The 21436-nt window shown below is 45.4% G+C and overlaps 2 protein-coding genes and 1 long non-coding RNA gene across 11 annotated transcripts in view; 2 read left to right on the plus strand and 1 right to left on the minus strand.

Moving 5' to 3' along the window:
* LOC129831957 (neural cell adhesion molecule 1-like) overlaps positions 1–6558 on the plus strand; it is a 100330-nt gene extending 93772 nt beyond the window's left edge. For 3 of the 6 annotated variants that reach the window (XM_055895619.1, XM_055895620.1, XM_055895621.1), the window contains 2 exons: positions 182–1483; positions 3891–6558. In XM_055895619.1, coding sequence (XP_055751594.1) covers positions 182–1483; positions 3891–4005 — 1417 coding nt within the window. In that variant the 3' untranslated portion in view covers positions 4006–6558. Of the gene's footprint in view, positions 1–181; positions 1502–3890 lie in introns of all 6 variants that reach the window. The other 3 variants (XM_055895623.1, XM_055895624.1, XM_055895622.1) reach the window with 2 other exon arrangements.
* Positions 6559–6879: 321 nt separating this feature from the next.
* The window catches only part of LOC129831959 (zinc finger and BTB domain-containing protein 16-A-like), a 34414-nt gene continuing 19857 nt past the window's right edge, over positions 6880–21436 (plus strand). Inside the window, exons 1-4 of the mRNA XM_055895628.1 lie at positions 6880–7302; positions 10241–11531; positions 17308–17408; positions 20101–20187. Coding sequence (XP_055751603.1) covers positions 10336–11531; positions 17308–17408; positions 20101–20187 — 1384 coding nt within the window. The 5' untranslated portion in view covers positions 6880–7302; positions 10241–10335. The remainder of the gene's footprint in view (positions 7303–10240; positions 11532–17307; positions 17409–20100; positions 20188–21436) is intronic.
* LOC129831961 (uncharacterized) lies at positions 11978–17943 on the minus strand. Of its 4 annotated transcripts, none has more exons than XR_008755843.1 (4): positions 17482–17943; positions 17090–17311; positions 15539–15832; positions 11978–12699 (listed from the first exon to the last, which is right to left on the minus strand). It is a non-coding gene; the product is annotated as an uncharacterized LOC129831961 (long non-coding RNA). The 4 variants fall into 4 exon arrangements; XR_008755844.1 differs by having other exon boundaries at positions 11981–12699; positions 17263–17311; XR_008755845.1 differs by lacking the exon at positions 17090–17311 and having other exon boundaries at positions 11982–12699.

A 21436-nucleotide genomic window follows, 5' to 3' on the forward strand; every position in this document is an offset into this window, starting at 1 on the left:
CCTTTCTCTCTGGTTGATGTTGTCTGCTCTGTGTGTGTGATATCTAACTGCATGCCTCCCATAACCTGAACCTCCTGCTTGCTCCTCCTCTCCACCCCTCCTCCCCAGTACCCAGGTCGGGTCCCAGTCACCTCACTGTCTAGTGTGTGTGTCTCTGCTCTCTCCCTGCTCTCTCTCCCAGGCTGGCCGCTCACACTGCTGCCCTGGCTCTGGACACCCTCTCGTCTGTAGCCACCATCTCTGACACAGCCAACACAACCTATGACCCCACCCAGGACAGCCCCTCTAGTGAGAGCACCGCTCTCAACTGTAGCCTGTCTGCCCTCGCTACTGACCCCCTGCCTGCCCCCGCCCCGGCACCCACACCAGAGTCCAACACAGCCCCCTCAACCCCCTTCATCTCCACCTCTGACATCACAGCTAGAGTAGCCCCCCTGTTAGACCTTCTAGGAGACAGCTCTCCTAGAGCAGAGGACAAAATGTATGCCACTGCTGTTAGTGCCACAGATAGCCCTAAATCTCCTAAAAAGTCCCCTATTCCAATACCCTCTAGGCGTCGAAACTCTAACAGACCTGCTCCTTCTCCTCCCACTCCCAAGAGCCCCACACCTACCCACTCCACCCCCTCTCCTACAGTGGCCCCCAGGAAATCTGCCCCGGAAAGTCCCTCTCTTGCCCCCTCCACTGCCTCTCCTAGTCCAAACACCAGGAAAGCTGCTCCTATTGCCCCAGACAGCCCCTCTCATGCTCCTACGGCGTTCACTTTCCCAGCCTCTGACACCTCCACCTCTAAACTTGCACCTACTGCCACCAGCACTGTTACCCCTGTCCCTGGTACCCCTGTCCCTGGTACCCCTACTGTCCTGGGTTCTAGTACACCAGTCCCAGTCCCTGACCCTGACAAACCTGACTCTACTACCAAAGACACTCCCACTCCTGCCCCTAATATAGACCCCACTCCCACTACCACATCTGTCCCTAGTGCTCCTACTACTGCCTTCAATGCTGACATAACTGCTGCTATCGTTCACGAGGACACAAGCAAATGTGCCCCTGTTTTCCCACACATTCTCACTAGTATTCCAGCTCCCACAAGTGCCACCACCACACCTGCCCCTAATGCTTTCACTGCCCCAAGTTTTGCCACACCTGCTGCCCCCACGGTCACTATCACACCGGCTTCTACTATCTACGACACCCCAACACCCACCCTGACCCACCACATGCCCACCACCACAGCACCCCAAGCCCCAGAGATAGAGTTAGAGTTGACCAATGGGGTGGAGACTGAGAGCCCCTCCCTGCCCCCAGCAGAGCCCACTAGGTTTCAGAGTAGTCCCACTCCCTCCCCTGCCCCTGGCCTTTCCTCGTCCTCCTCCCCCCTGGCTAACGGAAACGGGTTTGGGGCAGACCTCCAGGCCTCAAGCCCCCCAGCTCTGGAGGAGTTAGACAGTCTGGCCAAGGCTGCTCCACTCAACGACGAGTATGGCTCCCTCTAGAGGTTTATACGTGTCAATGTTTTTGTGTGCCCAGTCATCTACTATTCTATTATCACTCAGTCTCCACCTTTCCATTTGTCTTGTGAAGTAAAGTGAAATTGTAGTAGTCAATTGTGGTAACAGTGGTGATAATTGTTCATTAATGAGACCTGTGTAATGGTGACAAGTGCTGTAGTCATTGCCATGGTAGTGGTTGTGTGGATGTGTGTGTGTAGCGTTGTGTGGAGTATAAAAGTACTGTGTAGTAGTATGGTTCCCCTTGTAGAGTGTGTTGTGGAAGTTTTGTAATGACAGTGCCGGGCATTAGTACTGCTCTTAGGCTGGTGATAGGGCCAGAAGACTAGATCTTTCACTCACCCCGCCTAATGACTATTCAATGGTAGGGCAGACACTGCAACAGACATCATTTGGTTGTTAAGTGGTCCTTAGTACTGCTCTATCACTTTGACTCAGAGGTGCTCTGTAATTATATTACTTGTGCTGGTATCAATCGTCTAACAATTACTACCTATGGCTATTGTGTAAATATACACTGCTCAAAAAAATAAAGGGAACACTTAAATAACACAATGTAACTCCAAGTCAATCACACTTCTGTGAAATCAAACTGTCCACTTAGGAAGCAACACTGATTGACAATAAATTTAACCTGCTGTTGTGCAAATGGAATAGACAAAAGGTGGAAATTGTAGGCAATTAGTAAGACACCCCCAAAAAAGGAATGGTTCTTCAGGTGGTGACCACAGACCACTTCTCAGTTCCTATGCTTCCTGGCTGATGTTTTGGTCACTTTTGAATGCTGGCGGTGCTTTCACTCTAGTGGTAGCATGAGACGGAGTCTACAACCCACACAAGTGGCTCAGGTAGTGCAGTTCATCCAGGATGGCACATCAATGCGAGCTGTGGCAAAAAGGTTTGCTGTGTCTGTCAGCGTAGTGTCCAGAGCATGGAGGCACTACCAGGAGACAGGCCAGTACATCAGGAGATGTGGAGGAGGCCGTAGGAGGGCAACAACCCAGCAGCAGGACTGCTACCTCCTTTGTGCAAGGAGGTGCACTGCCAGCGCCCTGCAAAATGACCTCCAGCAGGCCACAAATGTGCATGTGTCTGCTCAAACGGTCAGAAACAGACTCCATGAGGGTGGTATGAGAGCCCGACGTCCACAGGTGGGGGTTGTGCTTACAGCCCAACACCGTGCAGGACGTTTGGCATTTGCCAGAGAACACCAAGATTGGCAAATTCGCCACTGGTGCCCTGTGCTCTTCACAGATGAAAGCAGGTTCACACTGAGCACATGAGCACATGTGACAGACGTGACAGAGTCTGGAGACGCCGTGGAGAACGTTCTGCTGCCTGCAACATCCTCCAGCATGACCGGTTTGGCGGTGGGTCAGTCATGGTGTGGGGTGGGGTGGCATTTCTTTGTGGGGCCGCACAGCCCTCCATGTGCTCGCCAGAGGTAGCCTGACTGCCATCAGGTACCGAGATGAGATCCTCAGACCCCTTGTGAGACCATATGCTGACACATGCACATTTGTGGCCTGCTGGAGGTCATTTTGCAGGGCTCTGGCAGTGCACCTCCTTGCACAAAGGCGGAGGTAGCAGTCCTGCTGCTGGGTTGTTGCCCTCCTACGGCCTCCTCCACGTCTCCTGATGTACTGGCCTGTCTCCTGGTAGCGCCTCCATGCTCTGGACACTACGCTGACAGACACAGCAAACCTTTTTGCCACAGCTCGCATTGATGTGCCATCCTGGATGAACTGCACTACCTGAGCCACTTGTGTGGGTTGTAGACTCCGTCTCATGCTACCACTAGAGTGAAAGCACCTCCAGCATTCAAAAGTGACCAAAACATCAGCCAGGAAGCATAGGAACTGAGAAGTGGTCTGTGGTCACCACCTGCAGAACCATTCCTTTTTTGGGGGTGTCTTACTAATTGCCTACAATTTCCACCTTTTGTCTATTCCATTTGCACAACAGCAGGTTAAATGTATTGTCAATCAGTGTTGCTTCCTAAGTGGACAGTTTGATTTCACAGAAGTGTGATTGACTTGGAGTTACATTGTGTTGTTTAAGTGTTCCCTTTATTTTTTTGAGCAGTGTATATTGGAAAAGTAGCGGTTAAGAGCGTTGGACCAGTAACCGAAATGTTGCTAGTTCAAATCCCAGAGCCAACTAGATGACCAATCTGTTGATGTGCCCTTGAGCAAGGCACTTAACCCTAATGTATCCTGTAAGTCACTCTGGATAAGAGCGTCTGATAGAATGTAAATGTCTATATTTGGGGTGTTTTTTGTTTGGACGCAGCAGTTGTGGTTTTCTTAGGAATGTTGTTGTTTTTCTATTACATTGCAGGTAGACTGTTCATCTCTAACATTTTCTCCATTGCAGGAAGATATTTGGAGGTGAGAAGAGTAAAGCGGAGGAGGTGAAGACAGCCCTGTCAGAGGTGACCACAGAACACAACAATGTCACACAGACAAACGCCAGCGACAGCAAAGCATGATTGGGCAGCCTCAGCCCATCCAAGATGGCGGCGGCAGCAACACTCATTACAGTCTGCAGCAGTTTTTCTTTCCAGTGCCCTTACTGCATTTCCAGAACAACAACATGTGTCTGTGCAATAGAGTTCATTAGAGCACGATCTGATTGTGCAAACATTTTTATTCTCACGTATGATTTGTTTCGCTACACACATGGAACACTAAAGAATACCATTTGAGTGATTTCAAGTGGTATAGGAGACAAAATTCTAGTTTTTACAACTACTCAGAGTTATAATTGTTTTCAGTGCGGATAAACAATGGATTATTCAGGAACATAACACTGAATGTACAAAACATTAGGAATATCTTCCTAATATTGAGTTACACCCCCCTTTGCCCTCAGAATAGCCTCAATTCGTCGGGGCATGGACTTTACAAGGTGTCGAAAGCGTTCCACAGGGATGCAGGCCCATGTTGACTCCAATGCTTCCTGCAGTTGTGTCAAGTTGGCTGGATGTCCTTTGGGTGGTGAACCATTCTTGATACACACGGGAAACTGTTGATTGTGAAAACCCAACAGCATTGCAGTTCTTGACACACGGTGCTCCTGGTACCTACTACCATACCCCGTTCAAAGGCACTTAAATATTTTGTCTTGCCTATTCACCCTCTGAATGGCACACACACACAATCCATGTCTCAATTGTCTCAAGGCTTAAAAATCCTTTAACCTGTCTCCTGTTCATTGACACTAATTGAAGTGGATTTAACAATTGACATCAACAAAGATCATAGCTTTCTTCTGGATTTACCTGCTCAGTCTGTCATGGAAAGAGAATAATGTTTTGTACACTCAGTCTATATATACTGAAGAGATTGACTATGTTGATATTATTTTATTATTTCCATGTTACATTGTTCAAATGTTTGATGGCTAGTCTCATCGAATAGTCTCATCGAATAGTCTCATCGAATAGTCTCATCGAATAGTCTCATCGAATAGTCTCATCGAAGTCTCATCGAATAGTCTCATCGAATAGTCTCATCGAATAGTCTCATCGAATAGTCTCATCGAATAGTCTCATCGAATAGTCTCATCGAATAGTTTGTTTGCATGTCTGATTTGTAAATGGTTCTTAATGTTTTGTTTGAAACATTTGACTGTTTTACTCTTTATGTCTGTATTAGGGTGGGTTATCATACAGATTGTTTTAATGTTTCAAACAGAAGTTCATTGATTTGGTTAACACCACTTCCCCATGCTCCAAGGCAAGCTCTGTGTGACAGAGACAGACAGAAAGGAAGGTAGGGTTATTTCTGACCAGCTACCAGCCCACAGTGCTGGGAATGCTCGGGTTTCAGAGAAAGCCATATTATCATAGATATGTATCAGGAGTTATCATATGAGATGTCTTCAACTCGCCTTACCTGGGGGTTCAGGAAATGAATACTGTATTGGAAAGTACTAAATGGAAAGTACGTATTGAGCGAATATTGTACCGGTATTCACAATGGAACAACAAGATAGAGCCATGTGCAACTGATCCAGTGGTTCTCACAGAGAAAGGTTGTAGAGAATAACTTTTAGTGATCTAAGTGAATGTCTCATCATGACCCAAGCTTCACCACCTCTGTGTTTTAACATCAACTATGATGAGTATCTTATCATATTCACAAGAAAACAAATCAAATGCCTGATTTATCATTTAAAATCGTGTTTTTGAAGCAAAAATCTTTTAAAGCATTTTTGTACTCTCTATATGGAAAGGTTTCTTTTCCACTCCTGACTGCGAGCTTGTGCACTGTGACTGTGTCAATAGATTGTCTTGTCGTCACTTTCAATAATATCTGCATAGCTTTGTCGTGAAAGGTTTACCTGTATATTCTTTTTATATTGTATCTATAAAAACAGTACAGCAAATGTATATACAGTATAGAGTTGTTGATATGTCCCATCACACAGAGGTCTAGTGCGGCCTGTAACACAGCCTGGGGAGATATGTTGAGTTTTTGGCATGATGAATACAAACTGTACTTTATAAAATATGTGTAACAGAAACCCAAACAGACATGCCTATGTTTGTTTAGGCAATGCGAGTTTCATATTGAGTTATGTGAGGGAGTTATCAGAATGAGGTCTGTTCAGGCCTATAAAACGCTTTATTTTAGTCTCCAGTTGTTGTTCAAGTGTTCTGTAATGTTGTCTTTGAATTGATTTTGTTTTTGTACAATAGCAGGCATCATGAGCTTGCTGCCTGTTGAGTTTATAATACCAGAGACGGAGGGCAGGGTGGTCATTTGACAACAGAAGAAAACAACACTCCAAAATGTTCATATGTTGTTCTGCCACGTTCATGTAAACAATCATTCCCCTCAGTACATCAGTGGAATAGGACAGTCATGCCAGAACCTGTACAATACAACCCTCTGCTGTTCTCATCCTCCCACCCCGTCCCCTATCTCTGGAGCCTCTTGGTTTTACTGGGTCAAACCCAGTGGACCGTTCTGCTCTCAGCAGTCTACAGTCAGAGTACTAACCCATTTACAAAATAAAACAAGGTTTTGGAACCTCACGCTGTTTACCATTTTTTTTATGGCAAGTCATTGTTTTCTACAATGATATTATATTATTAGTGTGCCCTTTTCCTTCTGATGGAGTTTGTAGATGTAATATACAATAGTGAGCACTAGGTGGCATGAAATTACAATTTACAAATGTAGTATTTTTAGCAAGATTATATCAATGTCCTTGTTGATGATAAGGTAATATATCGAATAACTCCTTGATTAAGGTTATTAAATTATTACCTTCTAGATTACGTGAAGAGATAGGAAAATTATAGATGTTAATAGGGTATGATAATGAGTTGGTGTTGCTGGATTCCCTGAGTCCCTGAGTTAGTGACTCCTTTTGCTCCTCTGTCGAGACTTGAGTGACTAATATAATTGTAATGAGCAAGGGCAGCTACATATAACCCAGACAGACCTACCAGTATTTTTTTTTAAATCTCAGTAAGTGATAAATAATGGTTAATTGAACTAGTTGTTTTCAATTGCATCTGGATCCAAAGGCTACTGACTTTCATTCACCCTGCCCAAAACCAGATCGTGAGGACTGCTGCCCTGTAGATGTCTCTTTCCAGCCTTGATAGAACCGGGAACAGAGGACAATCATTCAAAGCTGTGACGTTGCCTGGGTGATAATTTGCCTACTTGGAGTGGGGATGAGTTTGGAACGGGTTCTGTGAATTGCCTTACCATGATGTTGCCTGAATGATAACGCAATCGGCTGAGTGAGGACGTAACAGGCCGCTAAGGTAAGGGGAATGAATGATATCAAAATAGTTGTCTTTCTATGTTCTCTATTGCAGTAATACTGCCGTTGCACAGGTGGATCGAATATACTTTCTGAAATAGCTATTCTTCACCCTGTTACCAATTCATGGACAATGCTGAATTATTAATATTCACTAAATGGCAATCCATTTGTGTTTGTTTTTATATACATAGTCGCGTTTCCTAAAACGTTATTGAGCCTAAAGTTTGCCCGCAGTTACAGTAACGGATTTAAAAACTTGACTGCTTAGTATGCCCGCCATACGATCAGACAGAGAGAGAGACGTGACTAAGCCGTGCCGTGCTGTGTGCCCAGGCTATGTGTTGCTCCTATACAGTTTAACACTATGGCCATATTGAATTATTTCATGTTTACAGCGTTAGTGACCAGATAAATGTGCATGTTGGTGTTTTGGGGTAGGAATTCGTGATTCTACCAGAGCATAGTTAGCACCTGATGCGCTCTGTTGCGGAACTACACAGGCTGAGTGTCAGCATTATCCATTAAGTGTATATGGGTCAGTGGTCACTGAAGGTCAGAAAATATAACAAATAATCATGTAACTGTTTATCGTAGCATTTATCTTTATGATCGTAGGCTATATAGGCTATATTGGTTGAGGAGTGGCCACTCCTACAAACATTAAAAAAGCGCTCCAAATGTGTGTGATTGTCAACGGTATTTTTCACCTTTCTAAATCTAACATTTGGTTCAAATGTAATCGTGGTTTGATAGTAGTAACTTATTAGATTGATTTATTCAGGAGTGTTCCCGCTGTAGCCCATCTATAATCGTTTACCCAATCCATATGCGCCCATATCAGCGAGTGGCTCAGCCCATAGACAGTATAGACATTAAAGTACATGCATCCGTGTTGCACCTGTTGCAGTAATACATTTAAAGTGGGTGTGTACTAATGCATTTACAGCACATGTGATAGTGTATGGCTCTGTCCACTTGCAGCCTATGACATACGACATATGACATATGACATTCGGAAAGTATTCAGACCCCTTGACTTTTTATCACATTTTGTTACGTTACAGCCTTATTCTACAATGGATTAAAACAAATATCCTCATCAATCTAAACACAATAACCCATAATGACAAAGCGAAAACAGGTATTTAGAAAGATTTGCAAATGTATTAAAAATAAAACCAGAAATACCTTATTTACTTATGTATTCAGACCCTTTGCTATGAGAATCGAAATTGAGCTCAGGTGCATTCTGTTTCCATTGATCATCCTCAAGTTTCTACAACTTGATTGGAGTCCACCTGTGGTAAATTCAATGGACTGGACATGATTTGGAAAGGCACACACCTGTCTATATAAGGTCCCACAGTTGACAGTGCATGTCAGAGTAAAAACCAGGCCATGAGGACAAAGGAATTGTCCGTAGAGCTCCGAGACAGGATTGTGTCGAGGCACAGATCTGGGGAAGGGCACCAAAACATTTCCGCAGCATTGAAGGTCCTCAAGAACACAGTGGCCTCCATCATTCTTAAATGCAAGAAGTTTGGAACCACCAAGACTCTTCCTATAGCTGGCCACCCGGCCGAACGGAGCAATCGGGGAGAAGGGCCTTGGTCAGGGAGGTGACCAAGAACCCAATGGTCACTGACAGAGCTCGAGTTTAAGACGGGAGAACCTTCCAGAAGGACAACCATCTATGCAGCACTCCACCAATCAGGCCTCTATGGTAGAGTGGCCAGACGGAAGCCACTCCTCAGTAAAAGGCACATGACAGCCCGCTTGGAGTTTTCCAAAAGGCACCTAAAGGACTCTCAGACCATGAGAAACGAGACAAGATTCTCTGGTCTGATGAAACCAAGCGTCACATCTGGAGGAAACCCGGCACTATTTCTATGGTGAAGCATGGTGGTGGCAGAATCATGCTCTGGGGATGTTTTTCAGCGCCAAGGACTCGGAGACTAATCAGGATCAAGGGAAAGATGAATGGAGCAAAGTACAGAAAGATCCTTGATGAAAACCTGCTCCAGAGCGCTCAGGACCTGACTGGGGTGAAGGTTCACCTTCCAACAGGACAAGGACCCTAAGCATACAGCCAAGACAACACAGGAGTGGCTTCGGGACAAGTCTCTGAATGTCCTTGAGTGTCCCAGCCGGAGCCCGGATTTGAGCCCAATCGAACATCTCTGGAAAGAGCTGAAAATAGCTGTGCAGCGATGCTCCCCATCCAACCTGACAGAGCTTGAGAGGATCTGCAGAGAAGAATGGGAGAAACTCCCTAAATACAGGTGTGCCAAGCTTGTAGCGTCATACCCAAGAAGACTGGGGGTGTTCTCTGTAATCGCTGCCGAAGGTGCTTTAACAAAGTACTGAGTAAAAGGTCTGAATACTTATGTAAATGTTATATTTCAGTTTTTTTTTTTTTTTACATTTGCAAAACTTTATTAAAAACAGTTTTTGCTTTGCCATTACGGGGTATTGTGTGTAGATTGATGAGGGGGAAAAAACTATTTAATCCATTTTAGAATGAGTCTGTAACATAACAAAATATGGAAAAAATCAAGGGGTCTGAACTTTCCGAATGCACTGTATAGACATATACAGTGCGTGACTAGTATCAAACAGACCTCATGGTGCACTCCTAGATTTAGGGAATCTATATTTCCCCTGTGTTTCCTTCCAGTGTATTTCCTTATAGTGACACATTACCATACAATATCAACATTTCAACTCAGTCCCAGACATTTGGTCAGCCAATTCTAAAATATTATTACTTTTCTTTCCTTCTGCAATTGTTGAACATGCAAGATATTGATATAAGACATACTTTTTTTAAAACATGGCAATCAACCAGACCATTCTTATACACTATTAATTGTACTGTCATTACCATGATCTGAGATTTGAATATTTAATGTGGTTTCTTCTGTATCTCCCTTTAGACTTATAGACACACTGAAGGAAAGCAGGTGGGATAGAACACACCTCATGCGTGGGCTCAGAGAGGGTCCGAGGCCGTACGGATCATCTGACTAAGATGGGTGTTCTCCAGCTCCACAATCCCACCCTCCCAGCCACGCTCCTGCAGAGGGCCAATCATATGCGTCTGTCGGGAACGCTGTGTGACGTAATCATCACGGTGGACGGCCAGGAGTTCCCGGCCCACCGCACCGTCCTGGCCTGCACCAGCAAGATGTTTGAGATCTTGTTCCACCGCAGCAGCCTGCGCTACGCCCTCGACTTCCTCTCCCCCAAGACCTTCCAGCAGATCCTGGAGTATGCCTACACGGCCTCCCTGCAGGCCACGGCCGAGGACCTGGATGACCTGCTGTACGCCGCTGAGATCCTGGAAATCGAGTACCTGGAGGAGCAGTGCCTCAAGGTCCTGGAGACCATCCAGTCAGAGGAGAAGCAGGACCACTTGAGTCTGAGTGGGAGGAACCACGGGTCTGGAGAGAGCGAACAAAGCAGGGCAAGGCACTGGAGGAACATGCTAATATCCAAGAAGCATTCCATGCAGGAGGGTGGTATCAACCCCACCGCCCTGCACCACCTGGCACTGTACCACATGACTGACAGGAGTCCCTCTGGGCCAGGGGAACTACCTATGGGGCTCCCTGTAGCTAGTCCCACACAAGTTGGAGGGGTTAGTCTGGAGGGCCTGGGTCAGTCTCCACTGCAGTACAGCCACAATGGAGCACAGGACCCCTCCCTGCCTTTGACTAAGAGGATAAAGACAGAGGACAATAACATGCAGGTGGATGAAGTCAATAGCTACGAAGGCCGGTCCTCCAGCGGAGGGGAGGGGGGCTTTGAATCGGACCAGCCCAGAGAAGAGGGCCCGGGGACCCCCCAAAGAGGCAGTGTCATCACCTCGGCTAGAGAGCAGCACTCTGGCCAAGAGGAGGGGGGCATAGTGGGGAACAACTCTCCTCTGGATAGTTTCCCTGGGCTGGCTGAGAAACACCTGGCCTCCCTCTACTCATCCATGCCGTCCAATCACATAGGGGATGTGGGGCTGCCTATGCCCATGTCGGTGGCCCCTTCCCTGGCCATGTCCCTGGACCTGAGGGCCTACGGGGGACTGCTGCCCCAGGGCCTGCTCCACAGGGAGATCCTCAGCAGGCTGGGCCAGTTTGCAGCAGGGATGAGGCGGGAGGGCCAGAGTCAGAGTCAGAGCTGTGGGGACTGTGGTCTCCAGCTGCATAACAGAGAGGCCATGGAGCAACACAGGTAGAGTACAGATTACTGCAGACTGAATACTCAACTCACTGTTATATCTCTAGGGTGTCTTTAGGTATTGTGGATCTCTAGGTATCATTGAAGGAAGTATTTTGTCAGAGAGTGCCGGCAGGTTAATGTAGTTGAATGTGGAATGCAATTAGATTGCGTCGCCCCTTCACCCACAAAGTACTCTATCTGGTTGTTATACACTAGGAGGTCTGTGAGAGACAGAGAGAGGGATTTGGAGTGTGTATGTGTGTGGTGAGTCTGGAGTTTTCATGCTAAATGATTAAATGTTTTGTTAGAATGTGCAGGAAGATATAAATTGTAGTACACAACTTCAAATTTAAAGGTTGGCGATTTTTTTTGTCTTTTTTTTTTTTTTATTAACTTTTAACACGTTAAAAGACTTCAATCAATCAATCAATCAAGTTTATTTTATATAGCCCTTCGTACATCAGCTAATATCTCGAAGTGCTGTACAGAGACCCAGCCTAAAACCCCAAACAGCTAGAATGCAGGTGTAGAAGCACGGTGGCTAGGAAAAACTCCCTAGAAAGGCCAAAACCTAGGAAGAAACCTAGAGAGGAACCAGGCTATGAGGGGTGGCCAGTCCTCTTATGGCTGTGCCGGGTGGAGATTATAACAGAACTATGCCAAGATGTTCAAAAATGTTCATAAGTGACAAGCATGGTCAAATAATAATCATGGATAATTTTCAGTTGGCTTTCATAGCCGATCATTAAGAGTTGAAAAACAACAGGTCTGGGACAGGTGGGGTTCCATAACCGCAGGCAGAACAGCTGAAACCGGAACAGCAGCAAGGCCAGGCGGACTGGGGACAGCAAGGAGCCACCACGCCCGGCAGTCCCGACGTATGGTCCCAGGGCTCAGGTCCTCCGAGAGAAAGAAAGAGAGAAGGAGAAAATTAGAGAGAGACAAGATTTTCAAAATGTTCATAAATGACAAGCATGGTCAAATAATAATCAGGAATAAATTTGTTGGCTTTTCATAGCCGATCATTAAGAGTTGAAAACAGCAGGTCTGGGACAGGTAGGGGTTCCGTAACCGCAGGCAGAACAGTTGAAACTGGAATAGCAGCAAGGCCAGGCGGACTGGGGACAGCAGGGAGTCGTCATGCCCGGTAGTCCTGACGTATGGTCCTAGGGCTCAGGTTCTCAGAGAGAGAGAAAGAAAGAGAGAACGAGAGAATTAGAGAAAGCATACTTAAATTCGCACAGGACACTGGATAAGACAGGAGAAGTACTCCAGGTATAACCAACTGACCCTAGCCCCCCGACACAGGGCCAACTGACCCCAAGATACCCCCGGACAGGGCCAAATAGGAAGGAACTGGGAGCAACGATATTAAATATCTTAATTTGTTTAAAAAATACACCTGCTCTTGTGCCTGAGTTTAGGGACTTCATGAGAGGTATAAAATAAGTCTTTAGGTCTGACCCTAGCCCCCCGACACAAACTACTGCAGCATAAATACTGGAGGCTGAGACAGGAGCGGTCAGGAGACACTGTGGCCCCATCCGAAGATACCCCCGGACAGGGCCAAATAGGAAAGAACTGGGAGCAACGATATTAAATATCTTAATTTGTTTAAAAAATACACCTGCTCTTGTGCCTGAGTATAGGGACTTCATGAGAGGTATAAAATAGGTCTTTGTTAGCCGCTTAGCATACATGGTGTGGCATAATGAAGCTGTTTACTAAGTTGCTAAATTTCACAATTCTGTATGATTAGTTTTAATTAGATATGACTCATACTTAAAACTGTCTCTGAGTGTATTTGGTATGCATTCCTTTGCATTATTGAGGAGGGAGAGTAGCCTGCCTCTATAGGGATCAGCAGGCTTCTTAGCATGTGAAGGCAGAAGCCACTGGTTGACAGTTATACTGCTGCCTCATGACTTGGTGGGTTTAGACTAGAGGTTGGTGGGTTTAGACTAGAGGTCGACTAGAGGTTGGTGGGTTTAGACTAGAGGTTGGGGAGTTTAGACTAGAGGTAGACTAGAGGTTGGTGGGTTTAGACTAGAGGTTGGTGGGTTTAGACTAGAGGTCGACTAGAGGTTGGTGGGTTTAGACTAGAGGTCGACTAGAGGTTGGTGGGTTTAGACTAGAGGTTGACTAGAGGTTGGTGGGTTTAGACTAGAGGTCGACTAGAGGTTGGTGGGTTTAGATTAGAGGTTGGGGAGTTTAGACTAGAGGTAGACTAGAGGTTGGTGGGTTTAGACTAGAGGTTGGTGGGTTTAGACTAGAGGTAGACTAGAGGTTGGTGGGTTTAGACTAGAGATTGGTGGGTTTAGACTAGAGGTCGACTAGAGGTTGGTGGGTTTAGACTAGAGGTTGGTGGGTTTAGACTAGAGGTCGACTAGAGGTTGGTGGGTTTAGACTAGAGGTTGGGGAGTTTAGACTAGAGGTAGACTAGAGGTTGGTGGGTTTAGACTAGAGGTTGACTAGAGGTTGGTGGGTTTAGACTAGAGGTTGGTGGGTTTAGACTAGAGGTTGGTGGGTTTAGACTAGAGGTTGGTGGGTTTAGACTAGAGGTAGACTAGAGGTTGGTGGGTTTAGACTAGAGGTAGACTAGAGGTTGGTGGGTTTAGACTAGAGGTTGGTGGGTTTAGACTAGAGGTCGACTACAGGTTGGTGGGTTTAGACTAGAGGTCGACTACAGGTTGGTGGGTTTAGACTAGAGGTTGGGGAGTTAAGACTAGAGGTAGACTAGAGGTTGGTGGATTTAGACTAGAGGTTGACTAGAGGTTGGTGGGTTTAGACTAGAGGTTGACTAGAGGTTGGTGGGTTTAGACTGGAGGTTGGTGGGTTTAGACTAGAGGTAGACTAGAGGTTGGTGGGTTTAGACTAGAGGTAGACTAGAGGTTGGTGGGTTTAGACTAGAGGTTGGGGAGTTTAGACTAGAGGTAGACTAGAGGTTGGTGGGTTTAGACTAGAGGTTGACTAGAGGTTGGTGGGTTTAGACTAGAGGTTGGTGGGTTTAGACTAGAGGTTGGTGGGTTTAGACTAGAGGTAGACTAGAGGTTGGTGGGTTTAGACTAGAGGTTGGTGGGTTTAGACTAGAGGTCGACTACAGGTTGGTGGGTTTAGACTAGAGGTTGGGGAGTTGAGACTAGAGGTAGACTAGAGGTTGGTGGATTTAGACTAGAGGTAGACTAGAGGTTGGTGGGTTTAGACTAGAGGTTGACTAGAGGTTGGTGGGTTTATACTAGAGGTTGGTGGGTTTAGACTAGAGGTAGACTAGAGGTTGGTGGGTTTAGACTAGAGGTAGACTAGAGGTTGGTGGGTTTAGACTAGAGGTTGGTGGGTTTAGACTAGAGGTCGACTAGAGGTTGGTGGGTTTAGACTAGAGGTTGACTAGAGGTTGGTGGGTTTAGACTAGAGGTTGGTGGGTTTAGACTAGAGGTCGACTAGAGGTTGGTGGGTTTAGACTAGAGGTTGACTAGAGGTTGGTGGGTTTAGACTAGAGGTTGGTGGGTTTAGACTAGAGGTAGACTAGAGGTTGGTGGGTTTAGACTAGAGGTTGGTGGGTTTAGACTAGAGGTTGGTGGATTTAGACTAGAGGTCGACTAGAGGTTGGTGGGTTTAGACTAGAGGTCGACTACAGGTTGGTGGGTTTAGACTAGAGGTTGGGGAGTTTAGACTAGAGGTAGACTAGAGGTTGGTGGATTTAGACTAGAGATAGACTAGAGGTTGGTGGGTTTAGACTAGAGGTTGACTAGAGGTTGGTGGGTTTAGACTAGAGGTTGGTGGGTTTAGACTAGAGGTTGGTGGGTTTAGACTAAAGATTGGTGGGTTTAGACTAGAGGTCGACTAGAGGTTGGTGGGTTTAGACTAGAGGTTGGTGGGTTTATAACTTGTAAGATTATTGTGAACTCATGAGTCACATTTCCCATAACTCTGTTGATGACACGTGCTACACCAGCTCAGCTTTAGCTTGTGAGCAGTGCTACTCATGACATTACAACAGCTTCAGACAGGTCCTCAGGTACCATTGCTAAATCAATCAACCAAGCCATCATCAGTGTCAGAGCACCAACTTTTCCCCTTTCTCCTCCCACGCAGATGGTTGACATTTCAGGCCTGTGCCACTCCAGTGTTTGAAAGAGTCTGATGATAGAACATCCAGCAGGGTATTAGCTAGCCAATGCTCAGTCATGGAGATAGGCAGAGGTTTGAAGGTTGGAGGAGTCAGTCCTTCTGGTGACTGCGGGTGTTGTAATGAAGCTGGTCCATGTCAAGAGACAGGTCACTGAGCATCATCCACTTTAGTCACATTGACATTTCTGAGTGGAGAGAACAGGGAGAGAGATGTTTGTTAGGGCATAGCACACCTTTTCAGAACTTTAACTTCAGCTTTGATTAAGTGAATTATCTAAAGGAGAAAGCTGGGAATCGTATGAGGTGTCTGGTTTATAGTGGATCTCTTCCCTAGTTTTCTGTTAAAACCTCTTGTTTTCTATTCTATTTTGATGTAACGGGTGTTCTTGATTTAATTGAAGAGTGTTGTTGACGTAATATTTTATTGGTACTATGTATTAGATCATCTATTATTTGACTGTGGTCTGTTTAGAACTGTCTATAGGACTGCTCTCTGACCATTGTACTGCAGAGGGGGATATGAGGATAACAATGCAGATGATGCCTCGCATGGCTGGACGTGTGTGATATGATATCATGGGGTTTGCTGCAGGCAAAGCGGCGAGTCAGTTTTTTAAATTTTTGTACTAGTTACGAGAGGAGTGTGTGTCTTGATTTCCATGCGTACGTGTGTGTCTGTGTGTGTACGTGGGTGTCTGTGCTTCTGTCTGTGTCTGTATGTGGGGGTCTGTGTTTCTGTCTGTGTCTGTATGTGTACGTGGGTGTCTGTGCTTCTGTCTGTCTGTATGTGTACGTGGGTGTCTGTGCTTCTGTCTGTCTGTATGTGTACGTGGGTGTCTGTGATTATGTCTGTCTGTATGTGTACGTGGGTGTCTGTGATTATGTCTGTCTGTATGTGTACGTGGGTGTCTGTGATTATGTCTGTCTGTATGTGTACGTGGGTGTCTGTGATTATGTCTGTCTGTATGTGTACGTGGGTGTCTGTGATTATGTCTGTCTGTATGTGTACGTGGGTGTCTGTGATTATGTCTGTCTGTATGTGTACGTGGGTGTCTGTGATTATGTCTGTCTGTATGTGTACGTGGGTGTCTGTGATTATGTCTGTCTGTATGTGTACGTGGGTGTCTGTGATTATGTCTGTCTGTATGTGTACGTGGGTGTCTGTGATTATGTCTGTCTGTATGTGTACGTGGGTGTCTGTGATTATGTCTGTCTGTATGTGTACGTGGGTGTCTGTGATTATGTCTGTCTGTATGTGTACGTGGGTGTCTGTGATTATGTCTGTCTGTATGTGTACGTGGGTGTCTGTGATTATGTCTGTCTGTATGTGTACGTGGGTGTAAGCAAATTTATTTGTATTGTGCTTTCTAAAAGTATCCCTGATATTTTTATGTTGTCTGTTCTCCTTTTGTATTCGTACAGTGTGATACTGTGTGACTCACGACTCTTAGAGACCTCTTTACTCTAATGATGCAGCAGTACACAGAGAGGGATACTTTCAGGTTGGAATTAAACATGCTGTTCTGTACAAGGACAATGATGTTGCTGCCTTTTGAAAACCCTTCAGAAAATGCACAAAAACATTTTTGAGCACAATGTCTGCTATTTTTGAGACCTCAGTCATTGGCTCATCACAGTCCTTTTGTCTCTGTCCCCACAGGAAGCTGCACAGTGGAGGCGAGAAGGGACACGGCTGTGAGTTCTGTGGCAAACGCTTCATAGACAGTGTACGGCTCAGGATGCACATGCTCGCTCACTCAGGTAACACTGCCATATGATGATAACAACAGAATAAATTCCATTCAGAATACCCCTGTACTGTTTTTACATGTACCTCTTCATTATGTCACACGTATATATGTCTTAAAGGATCCATAGGAAAGAGTATTCCTCTTATTGTCTGTCTCCTATCTGTCTCCTGTTTGAGACTGTCTCTTCATGTGTCAGATCTTCAGTGTCTCTGTCTTCTCTTTTGTCTTCTCTCTGTGAATCTGTGTGTGTGTGTGTTTTCGGAGAGTCTGTCTGGCTCCTCGCCAGCTCTGTCCCTCTGAGTGATGACATCATCAGCTGCCGGCAGGCCTGGGTGTTCTGCCAGTGCTCCGAAGCGTGTGTGATGGCTCGCTCGCAGATGTGTGTCCAGGAACACACTGTACCCAAACGCCGACTTAATCAGACCTGACTGCTCTCCCAGCCACTTTATCCAAAATAGAGCAGGAGAAGGGGAGGAGAGTAGGCGGAGAGATGGCTTATAAATTAAACTAAAATATAAACAGAAACCCCACTCTGATGTAAGGAAGAATTGACACAATGCTGCTATACCCTGGCTTTCCTCTCTTCTGATCTCTTTCCTCTCCTCTGATCCCTGTAAGAGTGATAGGAGATGACAGATGGCTGACAGATGAGAGGTTCCCTTTCTCCAAACTGTGTTCATAAACTACCTGATCTCTCACAGTAGACACATTTTAATCCATGTTTGGAACTCTATGATCTGAATGATAGTTGCATCAGGTCACGACATACAGTAAGTATTCTGCTAGTTGGCAAATGGCTACTCTCCTTTACTCATCCTGTCTGCATCGGTATGACCTGATGAGACATACTGGCTATAGTGGGTGTAATATAGGCCTGTTACACATCATTTAGCTACTTTGATCTTTCATTACAAAATAGATGTATGGAACCTTCTTTCATCTAATTTTATATTCATTAACAAAATATATAGCCTCTGTATTGTACAAAAACAAAGAGTTTGATCTTATTTCATTGTCATTGTGTGTTGCCGTATAGCCCATAGCAGCCTTTAGATCCTCTGTTGGTTGCTAAGGAGCCAGTGCGCCACAGCTCTAATGGGCTGATTTGGTATTCAGCCCGATGCTGGCTCGTATTTTGGTATGCCAGACAAAGTGTTTTGATGGAGGACTATTGCAGCCACGTCTGGAGACAGTTTGATGGTTTATGGATGAGAGCACACTCCATGCCTTTGACGCCACAAGACAATGCACTATATTCTCTTCCTCCCTAATCACGAACAATCTCCCAATATAACACACTGTCACAGAACACAACACACTGTCACAGAACACAACACACTGTCACAGAACACAACACACTGGACGCACTGTCACAGAACACAACACACAACATTTAATGTACTGTCCTTATGCTTCTCTCAGCCAAGGACAGCCCTGCAGTACATCACCTACCTACATCTAGGAAAAGGCTACATTGTATGCTGAAATGTTTTGTTTCCAAGATAAATGTCAAATATCTGAAATGAGGTGAAATCTGCGGATGAGGTGATTGTAGCTAGCTACAGCACTGGGACTAGTGCAGCTGTACAGGGAGGTGGGGAGAGTTGAAAGAGGACTACATTTAGGCTGTAGCGCTCCCAGTTTCCAAAGCTTGTGGGCGTTTTAATTAGTCATTTTAACTTCATTTAAAGCCAGCTGAGCAGAAAATAGATCAGTGAATGAGCCCTGGGCCAGTATGGATCTGAAACCGATTTACATCTCACCACTAGCCAGCCCACATCCAAACAGCTGGGAGAGTGTATTCTGTGTGTGTGTGTGTGTGTGTGTGTGTGTGTGTGTGTGTGTGTGTGTGTGTGTGTGTGTGTGTGTGTGTGTGTGTGTGTGTGTGTGTGTGTGTGTGTGTGTGTGTGTATGTACAGAATTACCACTTGTCAGAGCAACTGGCATCTCCTATAGCTGAGTGGTGTCAGTGCCCTTGTCTTCTCTGATCTCTTCATATGAAAAGACAAGGGCATTCCAAAGGTGAGCAGGGTGCTGTGTTTTACTGAGGGAGATGGCTAGAGAGTGTTGACTGGAGGGTTTCTGATAAAGGCATGTGCCGCAGGCTCAGATCGTCTGCTGTGCATACAACACCCAGTCCTTCTGTGTCAACTCAGGCAGACAGGCTGTGCACTGTTCAGAGCCTGATAACAGGGTAAATACAACTCTTCAGCTCAGCTCCTCACTGTGAAATAGAGAGGCCATGGAACACTGTCTGGTGCCTTTGTTTGGCCAGAGTTATGTTTTTTCCAATGGGTTCTGGTCTTTTTTACTCTGTGTGACTCATAATGTAACTGTAAACAACCAAAAGTGTATACAGAAGAGGATGGTTACTTAGGGACTTTTAAATAGAGCATTGCATTGGCTCAAGGTTTGATATGGGTTTTAATCCAATAGCTTTCTCACCTTTTAAAAATGTGGTTTGATTCGGAAGTAAAAGTGGAGCTTTTATAGCCATCTGAGATTCAGCTGATTGGTTGCCATAACCATGAATTCCATCCATCAAATTCAGTTGCGCCCTCTACAGCATGATCATAATTATTTTGTACAAATTGCTGATTGTTTTCTCATACTGTATAAATGAATGTTAACATCTCACAAAAGAATGTACACCATATGTTAAGTGTTTGATGATGACACATGACTGAGATGTCCCCCTGCAGCTGGAGCTGAGGCCCTGGTGTGTGATCAGTGTGGAGCTACATTCTCTGCTGAAGACGCTCTGGAGGCCCACAGACAGACACACACAGGTACTGTCTGACAGACACACAGACACACACAGACAAACATAGCTCACGGTTGAAAACGTACAGGTACCCAATAACTCACAAACACTCATTCACTACCCTTAAACAAGCAGGCTACAATTGACAAGACACCATTTGAGGTCCGCATATGTAATGTATTCTGTCTGTCTTGCTGCTTATTCAAAAAAGTGTTTAATAAACGTATGACTATGGGTATTAACATCCTTGTTATTGTGCTGGCAGGGTTAAACTGTCCCTGTCATGTTGCTCCATAATTTATCAGCGGCTAGCGAGGACAGGAAGGCCCTCTCAAATATCACCAACTAATATCTCCTGGTATCCCGTGTGGGTGCATGCCTATTTACCACGGTGCTGGCAAGCCTGACACGCCAGGCAAGCCTAGGCCACACTGCAAGTACATGACAGTGTCATAGATATGCCATGCATCTAGGCTATGTGCGTGATGAGCCCAGAGGGTTGTTACTCTATGGCTCTGACTCACGTCAACAACTTGGATCAACACATTTTGTTTGGGAATGATCTCATGGTGATAGATTCTATTTATCCTCTCCAGCTCAGAAGATAATGGACATCAGTTCCTGGGAACTATTCTGAAACCCAATTGTTTTAATTAGCGAGACACTCCTCTAATCAGATGACTGGGTATCTCCTACCGAAGTTACACAAATGAGGTTGAAATAAAAGCTGCCTATATTTGTCTTCCTTCCAAATATTCAGACCCTCTCCCAGTGCCTGAATCCCAGTCATTACAGTATCTAAATTAAACTCTACCTTTAGTCATCTTAGACAAACCCTACAGTCGATCCACAATGAGTGTCAGAATCCACACCTTTTCTGCTACTGTCAGAGAAAGCTGATAACCCTCTCCGAAGCATTGGCATGTAACTGTAACTCCAGGTTCCACACACAATATGAATAGTTAATGCCTGTGGACATGGAGGGGTGTTAACGATGCCTAAAGTTTCTACCTCCTCTCCTTCAGGTTGTAAACATCCAGGGGTCACTTATCAGCTTGGCAGCGTATCTAGTGCAGGGTACAGGAGGGCATTACTCACTCATTTTGTCATGATCTCAACTTGGTCTAGTGTGATAAATGACCCTCTTACTGCCGCTTTGTACACTTCGTGCTCTGACCAGAATGGTATGATTTTTTTGGAGCTGTTTGGTGGTTATAGGGAATTCAGCTACTGTACACATTCTCTTTTAGAATATGCATTCACTGTATGTTCTT

Source organism: Salvelinus fontinalis, chromosome 33 (genome assembly GCF_029448725.1).
Source record: "Salvelinus fontinalis isolate EN_2023a chromosome 33, ASM2944872v1, whole genome shotgun sequence".
Classification (NCBI taxonomy): domain Eukaryota; kingdom Metazoa; phylum Chordata; class Actinopteri; order Salmoniformes; family Salmonidae; genus Salvelinus; species Salvelinus fontinalis.